Here is a 25,954-nt window from a genome sequence, read left to right on the forward strand (position 1 = left end):
AGGTCATGGGCAGCAGTGTCTGAACATCACGTTAACTGTAAGCATGCTTAAGTTTATTGCTATCTGTCTGGGCGAAGAAAGGTCATTGAAACGGTGTAATGATTTCAAACTGGAGTCTGCACCTGTTCCATTTAGTTAAATGAAACACTTGCTGTTTTGGCTGACAGGACACCGGTAATGCTCCTCATTTCATTGGCAAACTTTGTGACACATTCTGGAATCTCGCTCCGTGGTGTCCAGACTTTAAATAGTGTTCAACATCACAGGAGTGGAAAACACCGAGTCACATGTCATGTCGGCTTACTTTTTTTGTGTTTGAAAATCTGCTGTAACATTTACGCAATTTCATTATCTCAATGAAATTCTAAGTGAGAATAAAAGCGAATTCAGTCTCGTATTTGCTTCACTCTATAATGAATGAAAATGTTCATGCTTGTGTTTTTTTGGTAAGAGAATGGGTGGTCTAGCGGTCACAACAAACTACTGGGCTTTTTTTCCCTGCAGTTGATGGTTTAACTGCAGTGTTTCCAGGGATTTTGTTTCTTACCAAAGGATCCCACCATCTGTAAAGTGGAAATTAAAGCGCTTTGAGATTTCATCACTCACAAAAGAAGGCCATTTTGTTCCGGTTGAAAGTCACTTGCAACTAAAATTACTGAAAGCATAGCCTGCACATAAAAAACACACTTACGTCTGTGTTACTTTTAATGTGTCTCCACATTGAATCAGATGTTTAGAAACAAGTTGTAGACAAAAGTGTAAAAGAATACGCGCAATAATGCTTTGTTCTGTACTTGTATCTACACATATCTCTTGAACGTACAGTTCCTACCGACGTGTGGACTAAGTAAAAAAACAATTCAAGCACCAAATATTTTCATCAACACTCACCGACCCACTTTTTGCCACGAGTGCCCATTCCGGTCACATTTACTGACACAGTTATAGTGTCGGGTTTTTTTCTCTCCCCCCCCCCTACCTTCCTCGAAATAGGAGTGCCCTTATAAGAAGACAGCTGTGCTAGCGGCCAACCCTCATTTACGCCTAGCCAGTGTCACCTGGGCAACCAACACTGAGCCTTTATTGAAGGCAACAAGCAGAGGCGATGTGGAGGGCCTTTTGTACGCGAATTATAAATTGAACAGCCCACCGTGTTGTGGCATTTAAGACACAGTGAAAGCTTCACTACGGTACAAGATTAATTGACCTTTTCCGATGTAAAAAGGAAGGGCAATTGTGTGTGTCCTCCCCTCCTCCACCACCCACAAGCAGGACAAAAGCCTCCAAGCAACTGAACACAGCCACAACATATATTACCAGTAAGTGGTTTCAACCCATGTTGATTGGGCACACGCAGCCCATCGCAGGAGCTGCGATTGGTTGCATGCCAGCTTTTTTCCAGAATACAAAATAAAGAAATAAACTACTTGTCAGAATGGCAGAAACAAACCAGTGATTATCTTTGGTTTGAAATACAAGCGTTTGAAACAGTTTAGCTGCGGTAAGTGAAATGTATTTGACAAATATGGCCCAATACCGTGGATATGTATTTATACACTAATTTGACGTTTGCTAAGATCAGCTCACCTTACAATACCTGCGCCCATGTATAATTGGCACTATGCTCTGGATTTGTGATGTCGTAGTATAATATCACAGTTTAGTTTATGCACGTACATTATTGTGGTATGTGTGCATTGTTTAATTAAAAGTGTGAAACAGTAACAAGTGAATCAGCAACATAAGCTAGAAGATATGTTGCTGATAAAATGATGTTAATCTGGTATTTATAATTTTTTATTGTTTTTATGTTAGTAGTGGCAGAAAGCTGTTTTGAGGTAGCAGAGTAAGTTTAGCGATCGCCCTCGATCCTACTGCCCTCCACATAACAAATGTTTATTTCTAAAAGTTATTCTCCAGTTTAGGTTATATATGTAGAGTATTTGTTGTTTTGCTGTGTTTATCATTGAACAGAAATTGTTGTTACCATCAAAACTAACTTCAGTCCCACGGTTTCCTCATGAATATAAATGTTTTGCACAACTCAACTGTGACTGTACACACGTAATGCACCTTTCTTGTGCTAATCATTAATACATCAGTGCTTCATTATGAAACAAATACAATAAATCACAGTATCGTGTACAAACATTTATATTTTAATTTGAATGTGCAAGATTGCAATTTACTCTTCACATCGCAATCTCACGATAACGACGTCACGTCGGCATCAGTAAAAAAACAAAGAGAGGCATTACTTTGCCGTACTTCTTGATCATCAGGTGTTAACATTCCAGACACGTTTGCGAGCCATCAAAAATTATACTTAAAAAAGAAAACAGCAAAAAAAATTGCCTGGTAACATATGCGACTCACACTGCCGCGACCTTTTCAGTTTTGGGCATGACCTGCGCGATTTTCACCGAGTAATTTTATTATCGGTTGCCATGACCAGAAGAATGTAGCATGCAATGCATGACACGCAGTGACCTCCACCGAGGCCCCCACCTCAAAGGCACAAAAAGCACAGAAGCATTGTGACCAAAGTCCTTTTTTTCTCTCTCTCTTGAGTTCATAGGACTGGTGGAATGTTTATGAAATCCACTGACTGTAAAGTCGCATTCGAACGTGCACGTTTCCACCGTGTGCCAAGGTCAGGGACAACAACAGCGCCACTTGTACACACATTGCAAGGTATACCAGCCCTGAACTGCATTTAAAATGTCCTCTCCGTAGTTCCCACAGTCGTGGGGCTTAAGTAAATGTGCAATGGGGAATTAGTATGAAATGCACGTCCAATTGCGTACGCGCAAGTTATACAACCAGCTGTTATGAAATGTATATGTTTAATTTACACATTCGAGGCCATAAGAAACAAACACAGAAGGCGGACTTATACAGTCATTGCATATATAATAGGATTGCCACGCATTTATGGGGCTTCTCAGTAAGCCTTATAAAAGGGGCAAATATGTATCACATTCAATCTTCTGTTATTTGTTACTTGGGCTAGAGTGGTGGCACTTTGCTCAGCGCACTGCGCTACGAAACCGGTAGGCCAGAGTGAAATTCTCAGCCATGGCTAGCGTCATATTGGTCCTGTGGCCCCTCTCTCACCAAACTGCCCTGACCAGCATCGTGAGGTGTGGTCGAACAACCCCAATGATCAACACAGTGTGGGAAGGCCTTCGTCCAACACTATGTATGCACATATGTTGGACTTCTTTTGTACTGTACGTTTGGCAACCGTGCTAATCGGAGGGGCATGTGAAGGACAGCAGTTCTACAGAAATTCGTTTTCAATATCGAGTTAAAAGTGCATAGCTCCAGTGGCTTCCTAATATCGGAAGGAAGAGCGTTCCAGACAGCTGCAGAAGCGCATCTTAAAGTGCGCGATACAGCGACTTATTTTTTCGATGGCCAGCCAAAAGCTTGATGGCTAGCCGTCTGTCAACACTAGATCGACAAATGACAATGAAATATGATTTTTAAAAAAACTATTATTCGTTTTACTTGTTGACAGTTTACAAATAAGCCTAGCATTTAGGTGACATTCGGTTGTGTTTTGGTATTTTATTACATTAAAACACAAATCCCTGTATGGTTCAAGGTTGAAAACCGCAACAAAAACTAAAAACTCGTGTAACATGACCATCTAGAATCCCCTATCTTGGAGGATGTTGCCTTGAGTCACTGACACATTTCTTGGTGCCACACACGCGATATGAAGTCACTTGCTTGTACAACGTCAAAGCGGCATGAATCTCTTAAGCTTGTTCGGCGTGGAAACTGAAAGGCAGCGCATAGACGAGAAGAAGAAGAATGTCGATTGGTAAGTAACCGAAACTCGTTCGAGATTTAGAGAAAGCTCATCGGCATGAGAACCACCCCGTTTGTGGGATTAAGTGGACGAATGTATGGCGATAACCTGATCCGTGTCAAAAACACAAGACAGGCAGCCTGTTGTAATAATGGACTACAGTCGTGGAATAATCTGCTTAGTACTAAATACCCAGTAGACTGAGTTCTCACAATTGTCGTGGACATAAACAGACGAATCATTGTTTTCCCATGAAATGTATACACTTCGTTATTTTACCCGCGTTTAAATTTTACAGTCATAAAAAAAACAAGCGTACACATTACACTTGCAGGAAAGCCTCCGCGTCGCTGGTTAATCATCAACTCGCCGTTTGAATATAAAAAGGGGGGCATTAGGTGGACTAAAGAGGGACGCTTTTTCTGACAAACTTTTGCAACAAAAAAACGTAGTCTTAGATTTTTACTTAAAAGCCACAGAAGACAAGTTTGTTGGTTGCCACCGGGAGAGTCGGCGGACGAATTTTGACGAAACAATTTTTTTTTCAGTGCGCCATCAAACTCCGCAAAGTGCTCTTTTAGAAAAATAATAGCCTATGGAGAGAGCGTGCGATTAGGCGTAGCTACACAGGAAGACGGCTGCACGTGGTGTGTGCGCTGGGTTCACAGTCGTGCTCGCTTGTTGCATGCAGCAGGTGAAAATGCCACCGGCGGTTTAGCCACACCATGAACTAACATTCGCTTTTCCGTGGGGCACCTTAAACTTTGAACATGTGCACGGTATGTATATCATTATTATTTTTATTGTTATACTTTTTTTTGCTTTACGCCTCCAAACTCTGTCGTTTTTTTTTTGGAATTGCGTGTGCCTGTGTGTGTCATCGTGCAGTTGACATTCTAAAACCATTTTTTTTCTCATATCATTGGAAGAGGTGTTGTATATTTGTATATATATATACACACGCTTATTAGCACGCCTTTCAGGGCTGGCCCTGCTGTTTAGTTTGTCTTGCTTTTAGATCTTGCGGGGCTGTCAACTGATCTGTGTAGATGTAAAAATAGAAGCGCATGATCGTATTCTGTTTAGTCACAGGCTGCGTGTGCGCGGCACTGATTAGGGGCTCAGAATAAGCACCATTCAGACAGGACGTGAATTAGAATTCGCTAGCAGCTGTTCACCGTAGTAGCCGCCCCCCCCCCCCAAAAGAAAATATTTTAATAGCATTCCGTTACAGATTTCACTTTTTTGTAACAATGTTTCCGAGCATTCTGCTTCGCTCCCTAACCACCAGAGGTTTGTGGGCGCTGTGAAAAAAAAACTGACCGCGGTAACTTTTTTTTTAAAACGTGTTCTGATCAAACCAGAGGTGTCAGAAAATGGATTGCATCGCGCTGCTCCTCACGCTGGCCATCGTCTGCGCCGGCGGTACGGCTCGACAGCAGAAGGTGCCACGAATCCGCCTCTCCTTTCAAGGTACAACGTCTTTCTCTTTCCGTACTCCGAGAGTTATTGCAAACCACGTCGTGGGCGCGTGAAATTTTATTTTTTTAAACTGCTATGGTTTAAAATGAAGAACAATGATATTCTGTCAGTGTTAGCGCATGTGAAAAAAAACGATTTTTGCATTCAACTAAAAGTAAAAACAACGAGCTGTACATGTACTGTATTATGATATGCAAACAGAGACTGTGGGTGGGTGGGGGGAGACAGCATCTCTATATGGTAAATGAAGCAATCAAGTTTTCCTGGAGTCGTTCAGAGAAATCCAGGAACTGTGCTTTCCTTGTCACGAAACTTTAGGTTTATGCACTGTAGGTGGCTAAGTAGGATCAGCACCGACTGAGCTGAAGAAAACATTCGGCCTTAATCAGCCTCCTTTGGAAAAATATCTCCTCGCACTTGTTATTTTGTCCCCATTGTGGGAGTATTTTTTTTTTATTCCTGCGCGAAGAGAGAAAAAAAATGGGACGTGCGGGTGAAATGAATGTACGTCTTTCACGAAGAGTGCCCTCGTTAAACTTCACTGGCACACTCCCCAAAACGTCAAAAAAGCGCCTCTCCTTTAACCCACCAGTTTGGAATGCCTTTCTAAGACCAACTGCTTTTTTAAGATTCAATGGGAAATACTGGTGGTGGCTTTCATGAAATAGGAAGTCCACAGTTCAATTGTCGCCATTCACGCTAGACATTTAAAGCAATTAATAGGCATGAAAAGAGCTTGAAATAATACATCTGTGAGGAACTTATGTCACTCACAGATACAGACACAACGTGATAACCGTTTGAATTAATGTCTACTTTTAATCGAATTTGTCGGGATGAAAATGTGGCTTTATACAGTAAAAGGCAATGAATGAAATTGTAAAATGCTGCTTTGCAAAAAGTTATCATCCACAGTAGTCCATTTTCGAGGTCCTAGCTCCATAAATGAAATGTAAATATTGCCTTCTGAGTTTACACTTTCCAGCACTTTAATTTTTTTCTAGAGGAATTCACACCAGTGGGAGAAAGGCCATTGCATTACATTTTAAAACTTTTCTTTAAAATACAATTTGTCATTTCGAAATTTGAGTTTTTTTCTTGACCTATCGCACTGAAACGTATAACTTAATAACAGTACTTGATGAATAATTACATTACATTTTGGAAATTTCCTGTGCTCAACTGTATAATACCACGTTGTATAGAGGATGTTGAGAAATTAACAAACTAAACAAGTAAAAGAAAGTTGAAACGATGTAAAAGCCCGTATTTGCATTAGAATCGAGCAATAGCAGCTAAAACAAAAATACCTTTGTTCAATCGACTTGGCTCTAAATGTATGAGGAGCACATGATATTGTAAAATAACATGGTGGTACTTAAGGCAAAATACAAGTACTCTACCTTTATCTAAAAAGGTCACAGTGCGGTCCAAAGTAACAAGTGCCATATACAGCCCTTCCTTAAATCGAAATTCTCTCACGGTAAACACAGCTACGAATTGTACCGCTGCATGTGACTAATCCACTTCACAGGGTCAATTCATAAGTATAAAAAAACATTTTTTTTTAAAGTTCCTATTGTAAACATATCATACTGTACTGCTGATCACCCATGGTCAAGAAACTTCTGGATGAAGCACTTCTGAGCTGCTGCTTCCATATCGGATGATACTTTAGGAAAAAATAATAAGAGATTATAACTCATGATAGATTTGTTATTTTCACCAGCCATGGTGAAATCAACTGTTTGGTGAATGGCCAACCCACTACGTGTAAGTTTACATGAATTATTCGACCATACTTCACCAACCTGGGAGACTTTGCTGTTTTTCCCAGGATTTTTATGTTGCGTGTAGTCACTTTAAGATGTTTCTTGTTCATGTTTTTGTTTTGTTGCGGTTGCACCCGAGTCAAGAGCCGCTTGGCTCACAGGGTTATACCTAATAAATAAAATTAAACTGAAACCTGGTCAGTTCATGATGGGTCCAGAACCTCGTCCCCGATATCAATCAATAATGATAATAACCCCGGCTGGGAATAAAACTCAGGTCTGTGGGTTTCTTGTACAGCACACTAATATTTGAACCACCGTTCCAACCCATCGTGTTTGTTGTAAAATTACTTTTTTTAAAAAATATAACAATTGTACTGTTACATACGTTGTGAAATAGCTGGCCAATGTTTAACTGCTAGATACTCGATGCCTAATGACTCACAGTGCAAGCATTAGTGCACGCTGCTTATTTACCTATTGCAATAACTTAACGTTAATTTATCCATATTGCCAGAGATTCTCCTGCTCCTGCTGGAGACCACCCAAGTAAACCCTGTAGTCTATCCAGTGGTCACAAGAGTTAATTAAAGTCCTTTCATTCATCTCTGCACTGGATTGAAACTCATCGTCCCACTGGATTTACACAACACTCCGGCGTACCACAAAGCTTTAGTTCACTAAGCCATCTTAACTGATCCACGAGCAATGTCGTTTTTAGAAAGGCTTACACTTCACAGTTTAATATTATCGCTATATAGTGTTTCTTAAACGTTTCTAAATTTCTTTCTTGCTAAATACACTACTTGTTTAAGTAAAAACTATTTGAACATTTTTTTAATTATATAGCTCTTTTTTCCAGGAGCGACTGGCCAAAAATGAAAGCTCAACGAAGTTGATTATCACGTGGAAATGTATTGCAGCTAAATACTCTAAACGCATGTTTCGAAATGTTGAAGGAAAAAGCGGAGGACCTGAAAAAAAATCTACACGACTACGGGGATAACATGTAAACTCCAAATATATAGGCGTCAGGGTCAGGATCTAACCCACGACCTCCTTCATACCAGGCGAGGGAGTTAACATCTCACCATCGTGGCGCCTTGAGATACTGCCGCGTTGCAATTGTTAGCACGCTGGACTTGCAATTCAGAGGTCGCGGGGTCAATCTCCTGGTGAGGCAGGACAAACAATGGGCGAGCTTCATAAATCCCACCAGCCTCTGTCCACCCAGAAGTAAAATGGGAACACGTAATTTAGTTGGGCGACTGGCACGTTGTGTGTGGTGGGGTGAAGTGTGGGCATCCCCGCTTCTTTTGAGATGTCTGGCCAGTGGAGGCCCTTCCGACAGCAGTGGCGTGAGAGAGTGATTTTGCTCTTCGGGTTCATTTCATGGACTTTGTCTCTTTAAAATAAATTCTTGAGGATATATATATGAGCTGTGTGTGAAATGACGATGATTTTACAGGTTACCTGGAAAATTTGAAAATGCTAAAAGTGTTGCATCAATGAGAGTTGGGAGGGTGGAGGATTAGACATTTTATGATATACAATAAACCTTACAATCAAATATTCTTATTTTGTTACATTCAAGTTCTGCCGGTTCTAGATGTAAGTACATGAAACGCATTTTTTCTTTTAAGCTTTTTTTTTTACTCTTTGTGACCGGATGGAATTTTATACCTTCAGGATTATGTTACACTAGTACAGTATACAAGGACCATTTATTCACAGGTACCTGCCATGGAATAAATAATGTATTTATATAAAACAAATACCAAGTATTTGCATTGCAGCAAGATGCATTGCATGGACATATATTATGCGTATACTGCATTCACTTTACAATTACGGTACTCTATACAACCGGCGTGTAGGTATATCCAGAAAACCAATGTGTTTTTGGATTAGTCCATCAAACTAAAAATAACAGGATAACATGTTGATGAATGGCACATACATACTGTGGTCTGTCTAAGCTTGTGTGCAGAGTTGGTCTGGTCTTGTGTGGTGTGTCCACATATTTTTTTCTCTGCCCAAAGGGGTTTAACTGCGCCAATACAGAACGATAAAAAACAACACAAGAGTGCAGAGTGGCGCCTTTGGGTGCCATTCCCATGGTTATTTGCCAACCACTCCACCTACACTATGTCAAGTTGAAGCACTACACGAATTGACACCAGGCTATTCTTTCCCTCCATGTTTTGAAAGGATGGCTAAACAACAAAAAAACTGGCTTCATCTTTAAATCATTCGGTCCACACATGGTGGGACTAAATACTACGCGAGGGTTGCAAACTCATGTCCATAACATTGTTATTTGCTCAATTTGTAAGGTAATCAAAATGTATAACACGTCTGTATGATCACGTAAACGTGTATATGATTCGCATAGGTGTGTTTCATAATTCTACTACACAAATGAAATCAAGATAATAATGACTAACTTTTTTTATCTTGGCATCTTGTTACCTGTGTTATTCGTGGGGGTTTGTTTTTTTAAACAGTACACTTTCATGAAATGGTGGCTAACTTTTTGGCAGCCTTTCAAGAGGTATTAAAAGCTGCCACCGCATGCTGTGTTTCATGGCTTTGCGTCTGGGAGATCTTTAAAAAAAAAGAAATGGAGTGAAAGAAGGAATAATTTTTTTTAAATGTGTTTTGCCTGCGCTTAGATCTCTTGGCAACTCAGTCTTCAGAGCACTTGCACCCAATGCATGGCTCATCGGATTATCACATCCTTCTGATGGACGAAGACAAGGACAGGATCTATATCGGAGCAAAGGATTACGTCTATTCACTCGATATGAATAATATCAGCAGGACGCCTCTCAAAGTAAGCTACTTGATATCGGCTCGGGCTTTGTTTTAAATACCATCAAAGGCGTCTAAAAACGGATTTACTGCTAAGGTCCCAGATCGTCTATTGTGCGATATTCAAATCGTTAACGGTGCCTGAATCTATCTAGAGGGAGATTGAATGGGTGAACTGTCCCTGTCAATTACTCACAATCTAAAAGTCCACCACCACCTTCAAAAAAATGACCGCTTTTAAGAGCTCCTCTGCATTGGGAACCGCTCCCTGAAAGAGAAGTGAAACAGACACTAAAAGAAACGACTACCGATTGCGCAGACGTGGCTTGCTGTCGACAGCCATTAACATGTTAACACATTTCAGGTTCATTGGCCGGTTGGGCCACTGAGGGAAGAAGAATGCAAACTGGCTGGAAAAAATCCCCAAGTAAGCAAATGTGTGGGTCTCTGATTACGCGCAAACTCAACATTACGTGACGATCTCTTTACTTAAAAAAAAACACTGTGGCTTTTATAGGAAGTAGTAGTTGGAATATGTGATTTTAATTCATATTTGTTCAGTTATTATACACTAGGAGTGGTAAAAAACAGGATTAAGATTTAGGTAATAAAGAATGCCAAAATGGACATTAAATCCACCTTGTCCCAAGGGGCCATATTTGTATGGCAATAACAGTAACGTAATTGGTGTCATGGATCACTAACTACAAAACAAGTAAGCATTCGTCTGTTTAGACTTTGATGTGCAGTACTGTTAGCAAAAAGTTGTCCTTCACATGCATATACGGTACACGTTCATATTCAGCACAATGTCGCATGGATCCCACCCGCTGGGGACTGTGGGATCGGCGGATATGTCAACGTTTATAAAACATGATCGTGCACAAATAGGGCACTGGACAAAAAAACCAGAGCGAATGAGGAAAACGGTTGTTGAGGGTACTGTAGAAACACGTTAGAGTGCGTGTGAGATTAAGAAAGAATCCTTTGTTTGAGAAGGTCAGATTTGTGAACATCTCTTGAAAGTGACACATTATTTGCTGATAGTGCATTGTCAGTGGTGGACAAGCACAAACAACAACAACAACAACAACAAAATTCAACACATTCTTCCATAACACGGCCATAAAAGTAAAGTAGATAACAGACAATGTTTCGGGCAATGACCCTTTATGTTTGGATATTTTTTAAAATAGAAAATAACAAGTCACAACATGAATAAATGCACTACTTCGTATGAGCAGCTAATTGATCAGGGCAGTCTGATATGCGACGTACTCTTCCAGTGCGATGTGCAAAGTATTCATGTGCAAACTGCATGCAGTAAGGTGCATGCACGAGCAGCACTCTGCATATCCACTGAAGAACCGCGCCTCACTTTGAGAATTTTTTTCTCAGGATGAATGCGGGAACTTTGTACGAGTCGTGCAGTCATTTAACAGGACGCATCTGTACATCTGCGGCACCGGGGCTTTCCAGCCCATTTGTACTTTCGTCACCCATTCGTCTCTTGCACAGGTAAGCGACTTGGTATTTATTAGCGATGTTAGTGCGTGCGTGCGTGAGTGAACGCCCTTGCGCTCTTGAGATCGCTCTGCGATGTGTTTTCATGGTTGTTTACGGTGGTGCGTTGCTCGTCATGATGTCTGACGCTTTTTTTTTGCATCCATGTGCTGAGAGTTTCTCTTGAGTTCCTCAAAGTAAAATATTCGAACTGAACAGTGCCTGAAGAAGCTTTCAGCACGTGGAGCAAAAATGTTGGACGTAATGCTAAACAGTAGATGGTACAACCCGAGCACACATCAAGGAGTTGTATAAACGAAACTTTGCCAATGTGTGGATTATCGTTGACTTGCTTTCTGTTATTTCAAACGTGCAAAGAAATGTTTAACAATACGAACGATGTGCCAACGTCACATTACATAATACACACCTTATACAAAGAGGCAATCCAGGACTTATATCAAACCACGAAAGCAGGCATTTCTATTTAAATGAATACATAATAGTGGTTTAAATAAAATGGTTTTCCCCCTGAAAAGAGTATTGGGGAAGTGCTTATCTCCTGCTATAGCGCTGCGCGAGTGGTGGAAATTCTAAACTCTCATGGTAGGGAGAGAATGTCCGTAAGACGACCACCGTTGACTTCCCACAAAGGGGTTTGCTCATAATTCATCTGAGAGGGCTAAACAGCTAAGCCGACCCCTGACTGGGATTTGAACTTGCAACCTTCCAATTGCGAACTGCACGCTCTAACGACAGTGCCACCCAGTTGAATAAAAAGATGCCTATGCCGCACAATACTACATGGCTGGAGGACAACTTTTCTTATCGGTGGCGATTTGGGAGTCCAATATAGCGATCTTCTCATACGTGATTTATACTCCACGTATCCTCTGGGAAATATCATAGATAATTACAGATAATATGATCAATAGGGCCATAGATAATTGGGAGTTTTCACGAACAACCCAACAGCTCCCGGGGATAACACAAATTGCGGGCAAAAGGTGACCACACAATGGGGTAGGAGTTCTCATGTACATGTGCTAACCCATACTGCAAATGTAAGCGTGGTAATGTTAATTTATTCGTGATTGACTGCATTATAGTTTATGTGACGTATCTTTATTTAGAACGTGGAACTAAAAATCCCAGTCGAGAAGGCAGACTCTGGGAGGGGGAAATGCTCCTACAGCCCTAAACTGGAGAGCATTTCTTTCATGGCAAGTAAGTACGTGACCTTGCGGCTGTGGTAATGAAAACGAATATCTCCTTGCCACTGCAGATTATCTCACACCACGCAACAAAGTACACAAGGTACAAACTGTATAAAATACAATAAGCTCTCTCTCTCTCTCACCCTCTATGAGTGCCACGTCCTCTCTCAAAGACATTGGCGATTGGGACCTTACTAACATTTAGCTCTGTCCATGGTATTACAAGAACAACATACGCAATTGCACACGTACCGTATTTAAAATATATTTTCGTGTGTTTTTAAAAGTTTCGTCTGCATTATTAGTAAAAAAGAAAAATCAAATTTTACTCATGGTAATTGCTAATCACGTGGGACTAATTGACCCCAAGCACAAGTAACATGTCATTAGTGGTGAAATTAATGAGTGGCTAGCATGAGCAAATATAGACAGATATTCATAATAATTCATAACAATAATTGTTACAATCATAGCGTTTTTGTATTTCATAATTATCCCTGGCCTTTGCACAAGAAGGGCTCACAAGTGATGCCATCACATCTATCCCTCTATTTAAGGAGGATTTCTCCACAAATCTGACTGCTGCCTGATGCAGCTAGTTGTAATTACGGGCGGAACGTCGTGCTCAGATTGTAAATGTTGTGGATTTATTCTCCAACACACCGGTGTTGCTGTACTAGTAACGAATTGGCACGTTCTGTTTACGTGACAAACCTTACTAATTGGCTGTGTCGTGTGGTGGCGGGTTTAACGACACATTTATACTTACCCGATCTAATCCAAAAAACCTGATTATGGATCATTATACTCTTAGGTTTTTTTCCGTTAAAGTCACGTAGGTAAAAATAAATAATAAAAATAATAAAAATAATAATAGAAATAACTGGATACAGTAAATCTGGCTGTGACGGTCCCACCAGATGACAGAGACTTGTGTTGCCTCGGAAACGTCGTGATTTATAATTTTATTTCATCTTCTTGGTTCTTTCGGTAAAGTCACGTAGAAGGGAAATAATAAAATAATAAAAATAAAACATAACAATTTAATTTTATTACGTTATTTTATTTTATTATGTTTATTTTCATTATTTTATTATTTACCTTATACGTGACTTTACCGAAAGAACCAAGAAGATGAATCCCTGCAGTCACGAAAGCTTTATATCGAAATTTTATTTCAATTATTATTTCCATTATTTTTATTTTTATGATTTATTTTTACCTACGTGACTTTACCGAAAAAAAACCTAAGGGTATGAATCCTTGCAGTCACGAAAGCTTCAAATCTAGAATTATGGATAATTATCTCACACCTCACAACAAAATCCGCAAGGCACAAACTGTATAAAATACAACAACCTATAATAATAATTGTTTTTATGTCATGAAAATGCAACCTTCAAGCCTTTAATTTGACAGCATTAAAAACGCGATTCTAACGCTGAATATTTTACTCTCAGGCTATGGATATGAGTTTTGTGTGACTTTTTTATTATCTTAAACCTGCAGTGTTCAGCCAGTTTTCAAATCGCTACATATCCATATTTACTTTCGTAAACATATTTCTAAAAATGTATATTCAGTTTTAATTCATGCATTTAAATATCAATGTTATCCAGAGTATCTTCAATGTGTCCAATTTCATCGGTTATAGAAAGCTAAGCAGGACCTAGCTTGGATAGTGCTTGGATGGTTGACCAATGCACAGGTTTATATAGGCTGCAGGGCTATGTTGTGGAGTGTACAGAGCAGTAACAACATATTACATCATTGGAACCTCATTTGCCAGTAAAAATATGATAATCGGTTTTTTACCCTTCTATCTGGCAACAAAACTGACACCTTTTTTTACAAGGAATCATGTTTACATAGACCACAATACCTGGCGTCATCTGGTCCAACCCATGTGAGACTAGGCTCTAAGGAAAGCTGTCTCGGGTGTGGACCAATCAACTTCAAGGACAGTGCACATTATCAGAGTTATGTTTTTTGTTTGCATTATGACTGCAGGTATTGTGGTCTATGCAAACATGACTCTTTGTAAAAAAAGGTGTCAGTTTTGTTGCCAGATAGAAGGGTAAAAAACCGATTAACATATTACATCGTTTTGCTGTATTTCTATGCCTCCATATCTACGCTCTTTACCTACACCAACAACACTGACAAGCCTGTTGACCTATGGCCAAGTATTCCCATAAACCACATGGGGAGACTGTATTCCAAGCAGTGTGTTAACAAAGAGCTGTACACGTGATTGCTATCAATAGATGTAAATATTTATTCAACCAATTCAATTTTTTTGACGATAATATAGCATGCATCAGTTCTGCAATGACCTGGTTGAGGTAATACGTTGGACTAAACATTCCTGCTACTACTCATCACTCCATTCATGCTGCCTGAATAAAAAAAAATCCCCTTTTGTTGTTAAATGGAGTAGAGGTCACAGTTGCAATAAGTGAGCGCTTTATCTTGTGATCTATTGCTCTGTTTTTTTGTCGTCGTTGTTGCGCGAACAGACGAAGAGCTTTACTCGGCGGTTTACACCGACTTCATGGCCACTGACGCAGCCATTTTCAAAACGATGGGAAGGCTTCCCCCGATACGCTCTGACCAGTACAACTCAAAGTGGCTAAACGGTTTGTTGCTCGTGTGTTTTAAAAGCGAAGTCAAGAAAGAAAAAAACTTTTGCGAAAAGCATTTACTCGTCTCACGCAATGCACGCGCTTTGCGAGAGCTATTTTTGTTGTATCCATCTTTAATTATTCACACTTGTAGAGTGCCGTGAAATGCTTGGCCATGTGTGTTTGCAGAGCCGGTGTTTTTGGCCATCCAAAGGATCCCAGAAAGCAGCGACAGGAATGACGACAAGCTTTATTTCTTTTTCCGAGAGAAATCAGCCCACGGAGGGACTGGGAAAACGTCCGTTTCTCGCATTGGGAGAATTTGCCTGGTGACGTTTTATTTCCTTGAATGTGTGAACTTTGCAGACGTATTGTACGACTAAATAATTATACCTCATTGCATTTAATTAGTACTGCAGCACTATTTATAGACAGCCGTAGGAAACTTATAATTAGACTGCGGAAACCGAATATATACTTTGTCAATTGGCCCCAAGAGGCAGATTTAACAGAAACCTGAGGAAGGATTTACATTTTTTTAAATGGATGTTATTTTTAGAAACTGCTCAGTGACTATATGCAGTACACTGCAAGTAAATTTTCAAGTCCTTTGTAAATATTAAGATAATTACATTTATGAAAATTAATATTCTCCACAACTTTCTACATGAAATAATACTTTTTTTTAAATCCTCAGGAAGTCAGAATTACTGTAAAAAAAAGTGCAATAGAATAGCTGTCGTTCAGACATCCACCAATTTTCCTATATAATTTTACTTTGCAGGCATTTCTATCAAGTTACCTGATGACATGGTCACCTGAGATCTATAAGCATATAACCATATTCAAACCTCAAGCTCCAGTCGCCACCTTTTGGCAGCATTAACACATTTTAAAACTTGCAATCACTACATTGTGGTCCAGTATACTCAGTGAAGTGGTGGTGCGGTGGTGAGCGCACCGCACTATTAACTCAGCAACCTAAGTTCAATTCTCGACCATGAGTTCCATCAGTGGCGAGTGATATGTTAACTTGTTCTAGGCCACCCGTTCTCAAATTTGCACGGACCAACGTGGATGAAGTTTGGTCAAACATGCCCCATGATATGAAGGTTTGGGGGTGGTCGGGGGGAGCTTCATCTAACAAACGCTGTATGTTATTTCTATTATGGATATGGAGTAACAGTGGCACAGTTAGTATCCTGCACTATGATCCCACCAAGCTGAGGCTGATTCATGGTCACAGATAATATCAGTGGCGTGTTATATCTGAACTGGTACTGGGATCCTATCACTAAATTCCACTAAGGCAGTGAATTATGGTCATACACCTCCATGACTGACAATGGGCTGTTTATTGTTCGTCAATATCAGCCATTGTCTATCTAAAGCCGGTTGAAGGCCTTCCCATAACGTCACCATCTCTCACAGACCAGTGCTGTTACCATCCATCTCACTCCACCATGTAAATTATTACTACTTTTTGGTAGGAAATCACAGTAAATACAAAACTATCAAAACATGTCTGATTAGCGCCTTGAGCTTTCGCAACTAAAAAAGAGAAATTACATAGTCATACTCTCAGCCGACAAGGACAATGCCACTGTCATCAAAGACAAAACCACATACAATAACAAAATTCAGGACCTACTTAATGATGGCAGCTATACAAAAATCAATAGAGATCCTACCAACCGCCTGGTTACAAAAACTAACAACACCATTGGGCTACACCCATCTCAAATCTTAATAACTCCCTGACTTAGCAGCGCTCCCATTATATTTTTCACCTGATGACGATTGCTTGTGTTGCAATCGAAATGTCGTGATATTGTTATTATTATTATTCATTTTATTATTTTTCTATCTACGTGGCTTTACCAACAGACCCAAAGAATATGAATTCCTGCAGTCACGAAAGCTTTAAGTCAAGATTTACACTTTTTCTTACTATTTCATTTTACCAGGAGTAGCCCACTGAGCTATATGACTCGTTTTCAGAAGCAACCTGGTCACAAATGATAGCTCAACGAAGTTGCTTATCATGTGGAAATTTATAGCAGCCATACACTCTAAATGCAAATGTGGAGGGAAAATCCGGAGGATCCAGAGAAAATCCACGCGACCACGGGGAGAGAGACACGCAAACTCCAAATGTACAGCAGGCGTCATGGTCGAGATCGAACCCACGACCTCCTGTATACCAGGCGAGGTAGTTAACATCTAGCCACCGTGACCCCTGATGTGCCATTGATTGACACAAAACTACATAAAGTTGTTGATAGGAATAACACATGAAGAGTGAAGCATGCAGGTGCCTATCTACATTAACCCGTTGCCCCTTGTGCTGAATTTTTTACCGTGAGAGCCTGATGACTGAACGACCCTGAACGGTTACTCACAGAACGATGCTGGCGGTCAGCGCAGCCTGGTCAACAAGTGGAGCACGTTTGTCAAGGCGAGGCTGGTCTGCTCGGTAACGGACAGCACGGGCATAGAGACGCACTTTGATGAGCTTCGTAAGTCGTCGTGCCTACATCCACAGCACGGGAAGCACATCAAATAAGTGAAACCTTGCAGATATCATCATCACAATCCCCCCATGTAACAATCCAGCTAGCGCCTGCACACGAGCTGATTTCATCGCTCCATCTCCTCGGGGGACGCGCTCTCTCGCACGCATTCCGTTTGTTGGATGCCACTCCGTCGCTATTCTTGACCATCGGTCATCGTCCGTTCGAGTGACACGTCCTGCCCAAGCCCAATTACCATTCTTAATATTTTAATTATGTCCTTAATCCATGTGCTTATCTTTCTGCCTCTGAATGTGATTTCAAGCATGCAGCCCTCGCACACTTTCTATCTTGAAGAAGAATCATATATGAGTTATCGAAGGCAGAATCAGGTCACGTGGGAGTTGCACGCGGGGTTCAACTCTTGCTAATGGCAACTCAGACGATGACGTTGTTGTTGTGTTCTATCGCAATGCAAATTATGTAGTGATGATGTAATATGGGTTATAGTCGTGTTTGAAGTAAAGTGCTAAATGACCTCTACCTGTACCTTTCCATTGCAGAGGACGTTTTCATATTAAACACAGAAGACATGAGGCAGCCCATAATATATGGATTATTCAGTACTGCTGGGTAATGAACAACTTATTTGTGTCTCACTTTATGCATTACATATACTGTACGTATCACTTTGTGTCAACATAACACATTCACATTCTATGCCTGTTCCATTACGAGTGGTAAATATTTAGGGTGCTTCAAAAATGTTAACACGTATATGGGACTATCGTTTTAATGGAAATAGAATGGATAATAAATTGTAACATGACAACAAATGTACGTTAATAACTTCGAAAAGTCAAAGTCTTCACTTGCTCGCCATCATTGTCAACACATGCCTGGAATCTTCTCCAGGTGGTCTCCAGAGCTCGGGGGCACATTTCTCGTGGTGTTGTTTCTTCTGAGCTGAAAAAAAACATTCTCAGAAGTGTTAAGATGTTTTTAAAGCACCCTGTATATGTGTTATTGTTTATTGTCTATGTACTTTTGAAATTCTATAGACCTTTATGGAAAAAAGTCCATGCAATGAGGGTAAATGAAGTGTTCCAAAATACTTAATCTCGCATACATTTTATTTTATTCCGTTAGATCTGTATTCAAGGGTTCTGCTATCTGCATATATAGCATGGCCGAAGCACGGCAAGTGTTCAACGGGCCTTTCGCACAAGTCGAAGGACCTGGCTATCAGCAGCTTCCATACCAAGGAAAGATCCCATACCCAAGGCCCGGAACAGTAAGTCATGACCTCGCATTTCCATTTGAGCATGTGCTACCGTGGTTAAACATTAAACGAATGATATGTGACAAGTGAAATTATACAGAGCAACGGGAAGGCACTGAATCTTGAAAAAAATGTTAGCTAATTAAAATAAAAAAACATCCATAATAATAATACTCAGTATTCCAAAACGGGTTTGGGATGTTGATAAATATTTGATTCACGATGCATGCAACATTAAGGATCACATATTTTAATGAAATGTTCTGGAAAACATATGACTGAATTGGTTGATGGATGGTGTAAAAAAGAGAACATGACTGCGGTCCAGTTTAATCGCTGTAATTGTATTACTTTATCATTGCCTGTGGTTTGTTTTTTTGGCAAGAGTTTAAGATAAAAATCCTAACGGTCAAAATGGATATATAAATAGACAAATTGCCGCCAGCATGAAGCGAATTATGTTGAACACTAAGTGCAATTCATTGATTTATTTATACCTGCATATTTTTTTCCACAAGTTCACACGGATTTAGAAATACACGTTGACTGAAGCTGAAAATACACTCTTACATTAATATTTGAGCGATAACCTAGCAACGCTGGCGGACATTCCACTGAGGATGCTTGGGACTGAGGCACATCGATGGTGTACACAACAATATGTGCAAATCTTCTTGGTTCTTTCGGTAAAGTCACGTAGAATGGAAATAATAAAATAATAAAAATAAAACATAATAAAATATTGTATTATGGAAATAATAAAATAATAAAAATAAAGCATAATACATTTTTATTTTATTTTATTATTTCCATTCTACGTGACTTTACCGAAAGAACCAAGAAGATGAATCCCTGCATTCACGAAAGCTTTAAATCGAAATATGTGCCAATTCCAGATTTGTTGTCTTTCTAAAAGCCAACACGATTTGCCTCTGGAGAATCAAATCTGTGTCTAATTTATCAATTGCAGTGCCCAGGAGGAACGTTCACACCTTATCTGAAGTCCACCAAAGATTTCCCTGAGGAAGTGGCCAATTTCATACGGAATCACCCACTCATGTACAACCCCATCTACCCCATCGCCAAGAAGACCTTGATCATGCGAGTAAACACAGACTACAAGATCACTAAAATTGCAGTCGACCGAGTTGTGGCTGGGGATGGCACTTATGACGTCTTGTTCCTCGGAACAGGTATTTGAATTCTCTCGTCACTAATTAACACTTCCCACTCCTTGTTTTGATTTTGCCCTCACTGGATGCCAGAGGGATGCTAAACACTTACAAACATGACCACAATTTGCGCACCATTAAATGGAATATGATTTTGTTTTGCAGACATTGGAACCGTGCAAAAGATAACAGTTTTGCCAAAGCATGACGGCCTATCCGAGGAGCTGTTTTTGGAGGAGGTAGATGCTTTCAAGGTAAGTGTCACTCAGTTTCACAAATGAATCATCAATCGCCCTCGGTTGCAGTAAAGAAAATGTAATCATCCTGATGATCAGCCACGACCAATCCACTGCTGGATGAAGGTTTCCCCAAGCTTTCGCCATCCCTCACCGTCCTGCGATGCAACAATCCACCCAGCGCCCGCTCGCGAGATAATTTCATCGCTCCATCTCTCCGTTGGATGTCCTCTCAGACGCTTTCCACGCCTTGGCTTGCCACTTTCGCTATTCTTGACCAACGGGCCATAATTTGTTCTCGTGACATATCCAGTTAAAATAACTGAATTTTCTTTGCAGTTTGAATGAGGCATTTAACGTGTGTTTATTCTCTAATCCATGCAATCCTCTTTCTGTCTTTTAATTTAATTCCAAGCAAGCAAAAGTAAGAGTGAATGTGGGTATCTCGATGAAATCGTTTAGGTTCTACACACTTCATATTCTGGAACAGGATTTATATATGAACCCATGTAAAATTGCTTACATTACAGGTTCCAACACCAATTCTCTCCATGAAAATATCTTCGAAAAAGGTACACAAAATCACACATCACGTACAAATTTTGACTCACGTGCACAATGTAAATGCCCACAGGAAACACGCGCAAGAAGACAATGCCATCTCACTAACTTTTTGGAGGGAAAAATAAAGCGCAAAAAAAATTTAATCACGCGCTGAAGAATTGTCTTTAACAAGGACACTGCACGGCCGCTTATTTTCACAGCAACAGCTGTTCATTAGCTCGGCGAAGGGCATCACCCAGCTCGCTCTGCACCACTGTGGCATCTATGGCAAGGCGTGTGCCGAATGCTGCCTCGCAAGGGACCCATACTGTGCGTGGGATGGACAGCAGTGTTCCCGATATTACCCAACAAACAAACGGTGCGTGTCCGAATCCTCAACGCGACCGCGTGCTGTGCAGCTGCAGCTAGCGCGCATTCCCCCGTGCGCCTTTCCATGTACCTGTGAAAGCTGAGGCAGCGTAATTGCGGGCCAACTTTTCATAGCCAGCATTTTGTGGAGTCCGTTATAATGTGCACGGTGTCTGCGCACATTGCGGCATTATGAGGACGAGTGATTGCATGCTTGCCCGGCGTGCATGTTATGAAGATAATAAACATTAAAAACTCTTTATCTTTTTGGAAATGTCACACGCCAGTTGACGCCATTACACCACGGATAATTTTAATTAAAAATGTTACATAACGAACTTTAATAAAAGGTAAAGATCCAGCCGTGCAATTGCTTGCTCATACCACTGCTGGTGTAGATCACGAAGGGTGATCTATACAAGGAATTTGGTCTACTCTCCACATTGACTGGATGTGTTAATAGGCAACATTAATTGATATATGTACATTAACCCATACCTTAACAACAGGATTATGGTTTTCACATTGATGTAAATGTACAATGCATAGGGACAGAAATATATAATAAAATATATATATTTTACATTTGCAGGAGGAGAAGGCGTCAAGACATAAGGCATGGCAATCCATTAACAGAATGTAAAGGATTTAATGTAAGATGTAAGTGCTCGTTACCAAAGTATTATTACGTACAGTATAAAGGCACAATCATGATATGGTCTACCAAACTGTAAAGTGAAGAGCTGGGTTTGGAGGTCGCCCGACACTTTTGCCGATTCCCAGTAACAACAATTCACATATTGCTCGGCCTGTACTCCTCGACCTTTCATATAGTCACACGTGACAATGAAATGTATTTACATTGGCGAATGTGATCTTTGAAGTGTGGACTAGTGCAATGGTGTTATACGCAGCATACAGGGAAGCTGTGGAATCTCGGCAGTTCGGAGTAGAAGGAAGCAGCGTGTTCTTGGAGTGCGTGCCCAGATCGGCGCAGGTGTCTGTGAAATGGATTGTGCAGCGACGTGACACGAAGAGAAAGAAAGAGGTGCGTATTTTTCGATTTAAAGCTTTCGTGACTGCAGGGATTCATCTTCTTGGTTCTTTCGGTAAAGTCACGTAGAAGGGAAGTAATAAAATAATACAAATAAAATAAAAAAAACATTTATTATGAAGGGAAGTAATACAATAATACAAATAAAATAAAAAAACATTTATTATGTTTTATTTTTATTATTTTATTACTTCCCTTCTACGTGACTTTACCGAAAGAACCAAGAAAAAAAAAGGTGCGTGTTTAACTGCACATCTCAAACGTGACATTTCACTTTTTTGCACAGCTTAGTTCAGTTTCCAACTATTATGTAATGGGTGGTAAAAAACTATATATATCTTTACCCAGAGGAAATTTCGAGTGCTTTTTTTCCACCCTAAGACCCATCAATTAATCAAGAACAGTGAAAGTTTGCAACCAAAGCATTTTGAAGCTTGAGTAGGCCTGATCCACGCAGAATGTGTGCATACTTTAGTAGAATTCTGGCATGAGTAAGACATTTTGAAAAAGTTTTTTTATCCAAATTTTACGCAAGAGATTTTTGTCACGATTCACTTCACAGAAAGAGTCGAGCTGAATTGCACACGAAATCCTGCAGTTGAGGGACTACCAATGGGAAACATGGTTTTTCTCTCGGCATTGCCGTTTCCTCTCATGCAAAACACCCTGTGAAGTTAATATTTCTAAATCTTGATCAGAATCTTTATTTAAACTGGAAGAATCCAATGAGCTATGAAGTTATTTTTCACAGATGTCCAGTAGGACTCTGCAGCAGCAAAATAAACATCAGCAATAACAATAATATAATCATCCAAAGAATCACTACAATCGTAAATAACATCACTATCAACATAATCCTTGGCTTTGTGTTCGACATATTCATCAGCATAAATTCCTGCATGCGCATTTGTCTCCATTTTGCTATTCTATAAAATGTCGGAAAGCGCAAAGAACAATGAAAGAGAAGTGGCAAAATGTGTCCATTTCTGTGTGGAGTCGACTGCTATTGAATTCATGTGCAATGGGTCTAAATAATTGCAACAATGGCCAATCCTCTAAAAGGTGGAACAATTACTGCCAAAATCGCTCCATGAATTTAGCCCACTGTCTTCTAGATTTTAAACACCAGATGAAAGACTATATTAAAAACTTTGTGGTGAAAAGGGTGTATATTCTTTGGTTCTTTCGGCAAAGGCACGTAGTTATTTTATTTGATTTCTAACTTCGTGAGTAGGGATTCCTGCAGTCACGAAAGATTCAAATCAAGAAAAGGGTGTAATTTATTTGAATGTTGGTTTGAATTTTTATTCACATTTTTTTTGAATACCCAATATATTCCAATTGTGCAATCAGCAGCATGTAATGGCACTAACATTTCATTCAGAAATGTCAGCGTCATGGTGGCGAAATGTTAACTACCTCGCCTGGTATACAGGAGTTCGATCCCGACCTTGACGCCTGCATGTTCTCCCTGTGGTCGCGTGGATTTTTCTCTGGGTCTTCCGGTTTTTCCCTCCAAATTTAGAATCATGCGTTTAGAGTATGTTGCTGCTATACATTACCACGTGAGCTATCATTTGTGGCCAGGTATATAGCTCAGTGAGCCTTACCTAATAATACAAACATTTTTTTTGTTTAACTGCCACTTAAGATCCCCGTTTAATCGTGGGCAGATTTTTTTATTCAAAACAAATGTCAACGTTGCCAGCTCAGCGCTCTGACCTTCAAGCCATTTGGCCAACACAGATATAATTTTAGACAATAATTTTCTATTAAACTTCTGTTGTGCTCACTAACGTATACGCTGACGGGATTTCATTTCAGGTTATTTACAATTCCAACATAATGCAAACGGAGCGAGGGCTCCTGTTTCGCGTGCTGCACGCAAACGACAGCGGGACGTATTACTGCCTCACGGTGGAGTACAACTTCAAGCATACCGTGGCCAAGTACAGCCTGATAGTCATGGACATTGCGATGGCCAGCGTCTTCACGGGGGAGGATCCCCACAAGCCCTGGCATCCGTCCCACCCCTCCAGCGTTGCACACGGTGCCCAGTTGCCCTACAAGGACTTCTCTCAGCTGCACGACCACCCGGGCATTTTGGCCGGCATCAGCGCTTGCCAGCAGCCACAGAGGCAGCCCGAGGCAGGGCCAGACACGCAGGCGGACGAGAGACGCCTGAAGGAGCACGAGGAGAGGACAAAGAGAAGGGACAGGAGCCAGAGGAGGGTCGTGGTAAAGAAGTCGTGAAGGCATCATCTTCTGTGCCGTAGCCATTATTCTAGCTAACAATTCTGGGGCTTTTTTTTTAAAGATGATCTTTTATTTTTAGATGTTGTTAGTTTCATGTTAGATTTTAGATTTTTTTTGTATAACTTGTGTAAATAATTATTAGCACATTTTCTGTTGCGTTTAAGGGGTGTGATTAGGGCTACTCTATGACATTTGTAAATTAATGATATTATCGCTGTTGTTCACCCAGCAGTACAAGTGGGAAGACCACACTGAGTCGATCGACAGGCCACGTGTGGTGGGATAGAGTGTGGGTAACTCTGACCTCTTTCAAGACGTCTGGCCATGGGAGTATGCCTAAATACCATGGAGAGCAGCTCACCAGAGGCCCTTCTGCCAGCAGTGGTGCCAACAAGCAATTGCAAGGCTGCACCATTTACCTTTTGTTCAGCAGCCCTTTGCCAAGACTTCTTTTTTTGTTGTTGGGTTATTCACCCCATTAATGGCAGGCATCGTTCTGAAGGGATCGCCTTCGCACGCAACAGTCGTGCACTGCTCGCGACGCTGATGCGGCAGCCACTGCTGCATTGCGACTGCGGCATTGTGGAGAGGACCGCACACAAAAGGCTCAGCGGTGTACGCGTGCGCTCTTCCACTCGATTTACCAAACAGGCACTTCTTTAATTGTGTGTGTGTGTAGACGTCTCTCGGCAGATTATTTACTTTGCATTGTCTCCCCACTGTGGGAGGGGACCTAAATTTATGTTAAACTTTATTCGCACCGTACGTAGCCAACCTTGCTAATCGGAGGTGCGGGGGGGGGATGACGACAAACGAACACACACAAAAGCAGTTCTCAAGAAATGGGTTTTCAATCTAGATTTTAAAATGCATAGCCCCAGTGGCTTCCTAATATCGGAAGGAAGAGCGTTCCAGACGGTTGCAGTGACCGCCTAAATAATAGGACGTGAGAGCACCCATAGGGAGTCGTAATACTTCTCTCTAATACTATGCTCTAATGCAGAGCATCGTGTTAGAGCATCGTGATAAAGATGCCGCATGGATTAACTGTGAAATAAAATGAACTACTGTCCTGTACTCCATTTTTCTCTGATATGTTCCTTTTTCATTCTTCGATCATGCAACTAATTTTTTTCGACTTGAAACCATCGATGCGCATTTGCACAACATCATTTGCACACTGACAATGACGGTCTCTTCTTTTTTTTTACGCAAAATACCGAGGAAACGTTTTTTAACCCTTCCTTTAGAAGTGGCGTCCAAATTGTTTTGCATAGAATTTCACAAAGCACTAAAA

General features: G+C 40.6%; 1 protein-coding gene across 4 annotated transcripts; it reads left to right on the forward strand.

Moving 5' to 3' along the window:
• The first annotated feature begins 1,162 nt into the window (after positions 1-1,162).
• LOC133349463 (semaphorin-3C-like) lies at positions 1,163-25,734 on the forward strand. 4 transcript variants are annotated; one of them, XM_061562940.1, is made up of 18 exons: positions 1,163-1,319; positions 5,185-5,293; positions 9,750-9,910; positions 10,253-10,315; positions 11,287-11,406; positions 12,525-12,618; positions 15,128-15,247; positions 15,422-15,561; positions 17,637-17,751; positions 18,309-18,378; positions 18,895-19,039; positions 19,998-20,220; positions 20,365-20,453; positions 20,966-21,007; positions 21,200-21,357; positions 21,940-22,007; positions 22,262-22,395; positions 24,226-25,734. In XM_061562940.1, the coding sequence occupies exons 2-18, from the start codon at positions 5,197-5,199 to the stop codon at positions 24,652-24,654; spliced, it is 2,268 nt and encodes a 755-aa protein (XP_061418924.1). In that variant the 5' UTR covers positions 1,163-1,319; positions 5,185-5,196; the 3' UTR covers positions 24,655-25,734. The 4 variants fall into 4 exon arrangements, with proteins under 4 accessions (XP_061418924.1, XP_061418923.1, XP_061418922.1 ...); XM_061562939.1 differs by lacking the exon at positions 1,163-1,319 and adding an exon at positions 3,986-4,599 and having other exon boundaries at positions 21,206-21,357; XM_061562938.1 differs by lacking the exon at positions 1,163-1,319 and adding an exon at positions 3,987-4,514.
• Positions 25,735-25,954: the final 220 nt, after the last annotated feature.

The sequence above is a fragment of the Lethenteron reissneri genome, chromosome 30, assembly GCF_015708825.2.
Source record: "Lethenteron reissneri isolate LAM-NWPU_2019-01 chromosome 30, ASM1570882v1, whole genome shotgun sequence".
NCBI classification, from domain to species: Eukaryota; Metazoa; Chordata; class Hyperoartia; order Petromyzontiformes; family Petromyzontidae; genus Lethenteron; species Lethenteron reissneri.

What these genes read in the sequence shown, in the direction of transcription:
- LOC133349463 (XM_061562938.1), top strand. An exon ending in TCAGCAGGACGCCTCTCAAA is followed by an intron (nt 9,911 to 10,252) that starts GTAAGCTACTTG and finishes AACACATTTCAG; the next exon opens with GTTCATTGGCCGGTTGGGCC. An exon ending in TGGCTGGAAAAAATCCCCAA is followed by an intron (nt 10,316 to 11,286) that starts GTAAGCAAATGT and finishes TTTTTTTCTCAG; the next exon opens with GATGAATGCGGGAACTTTGT.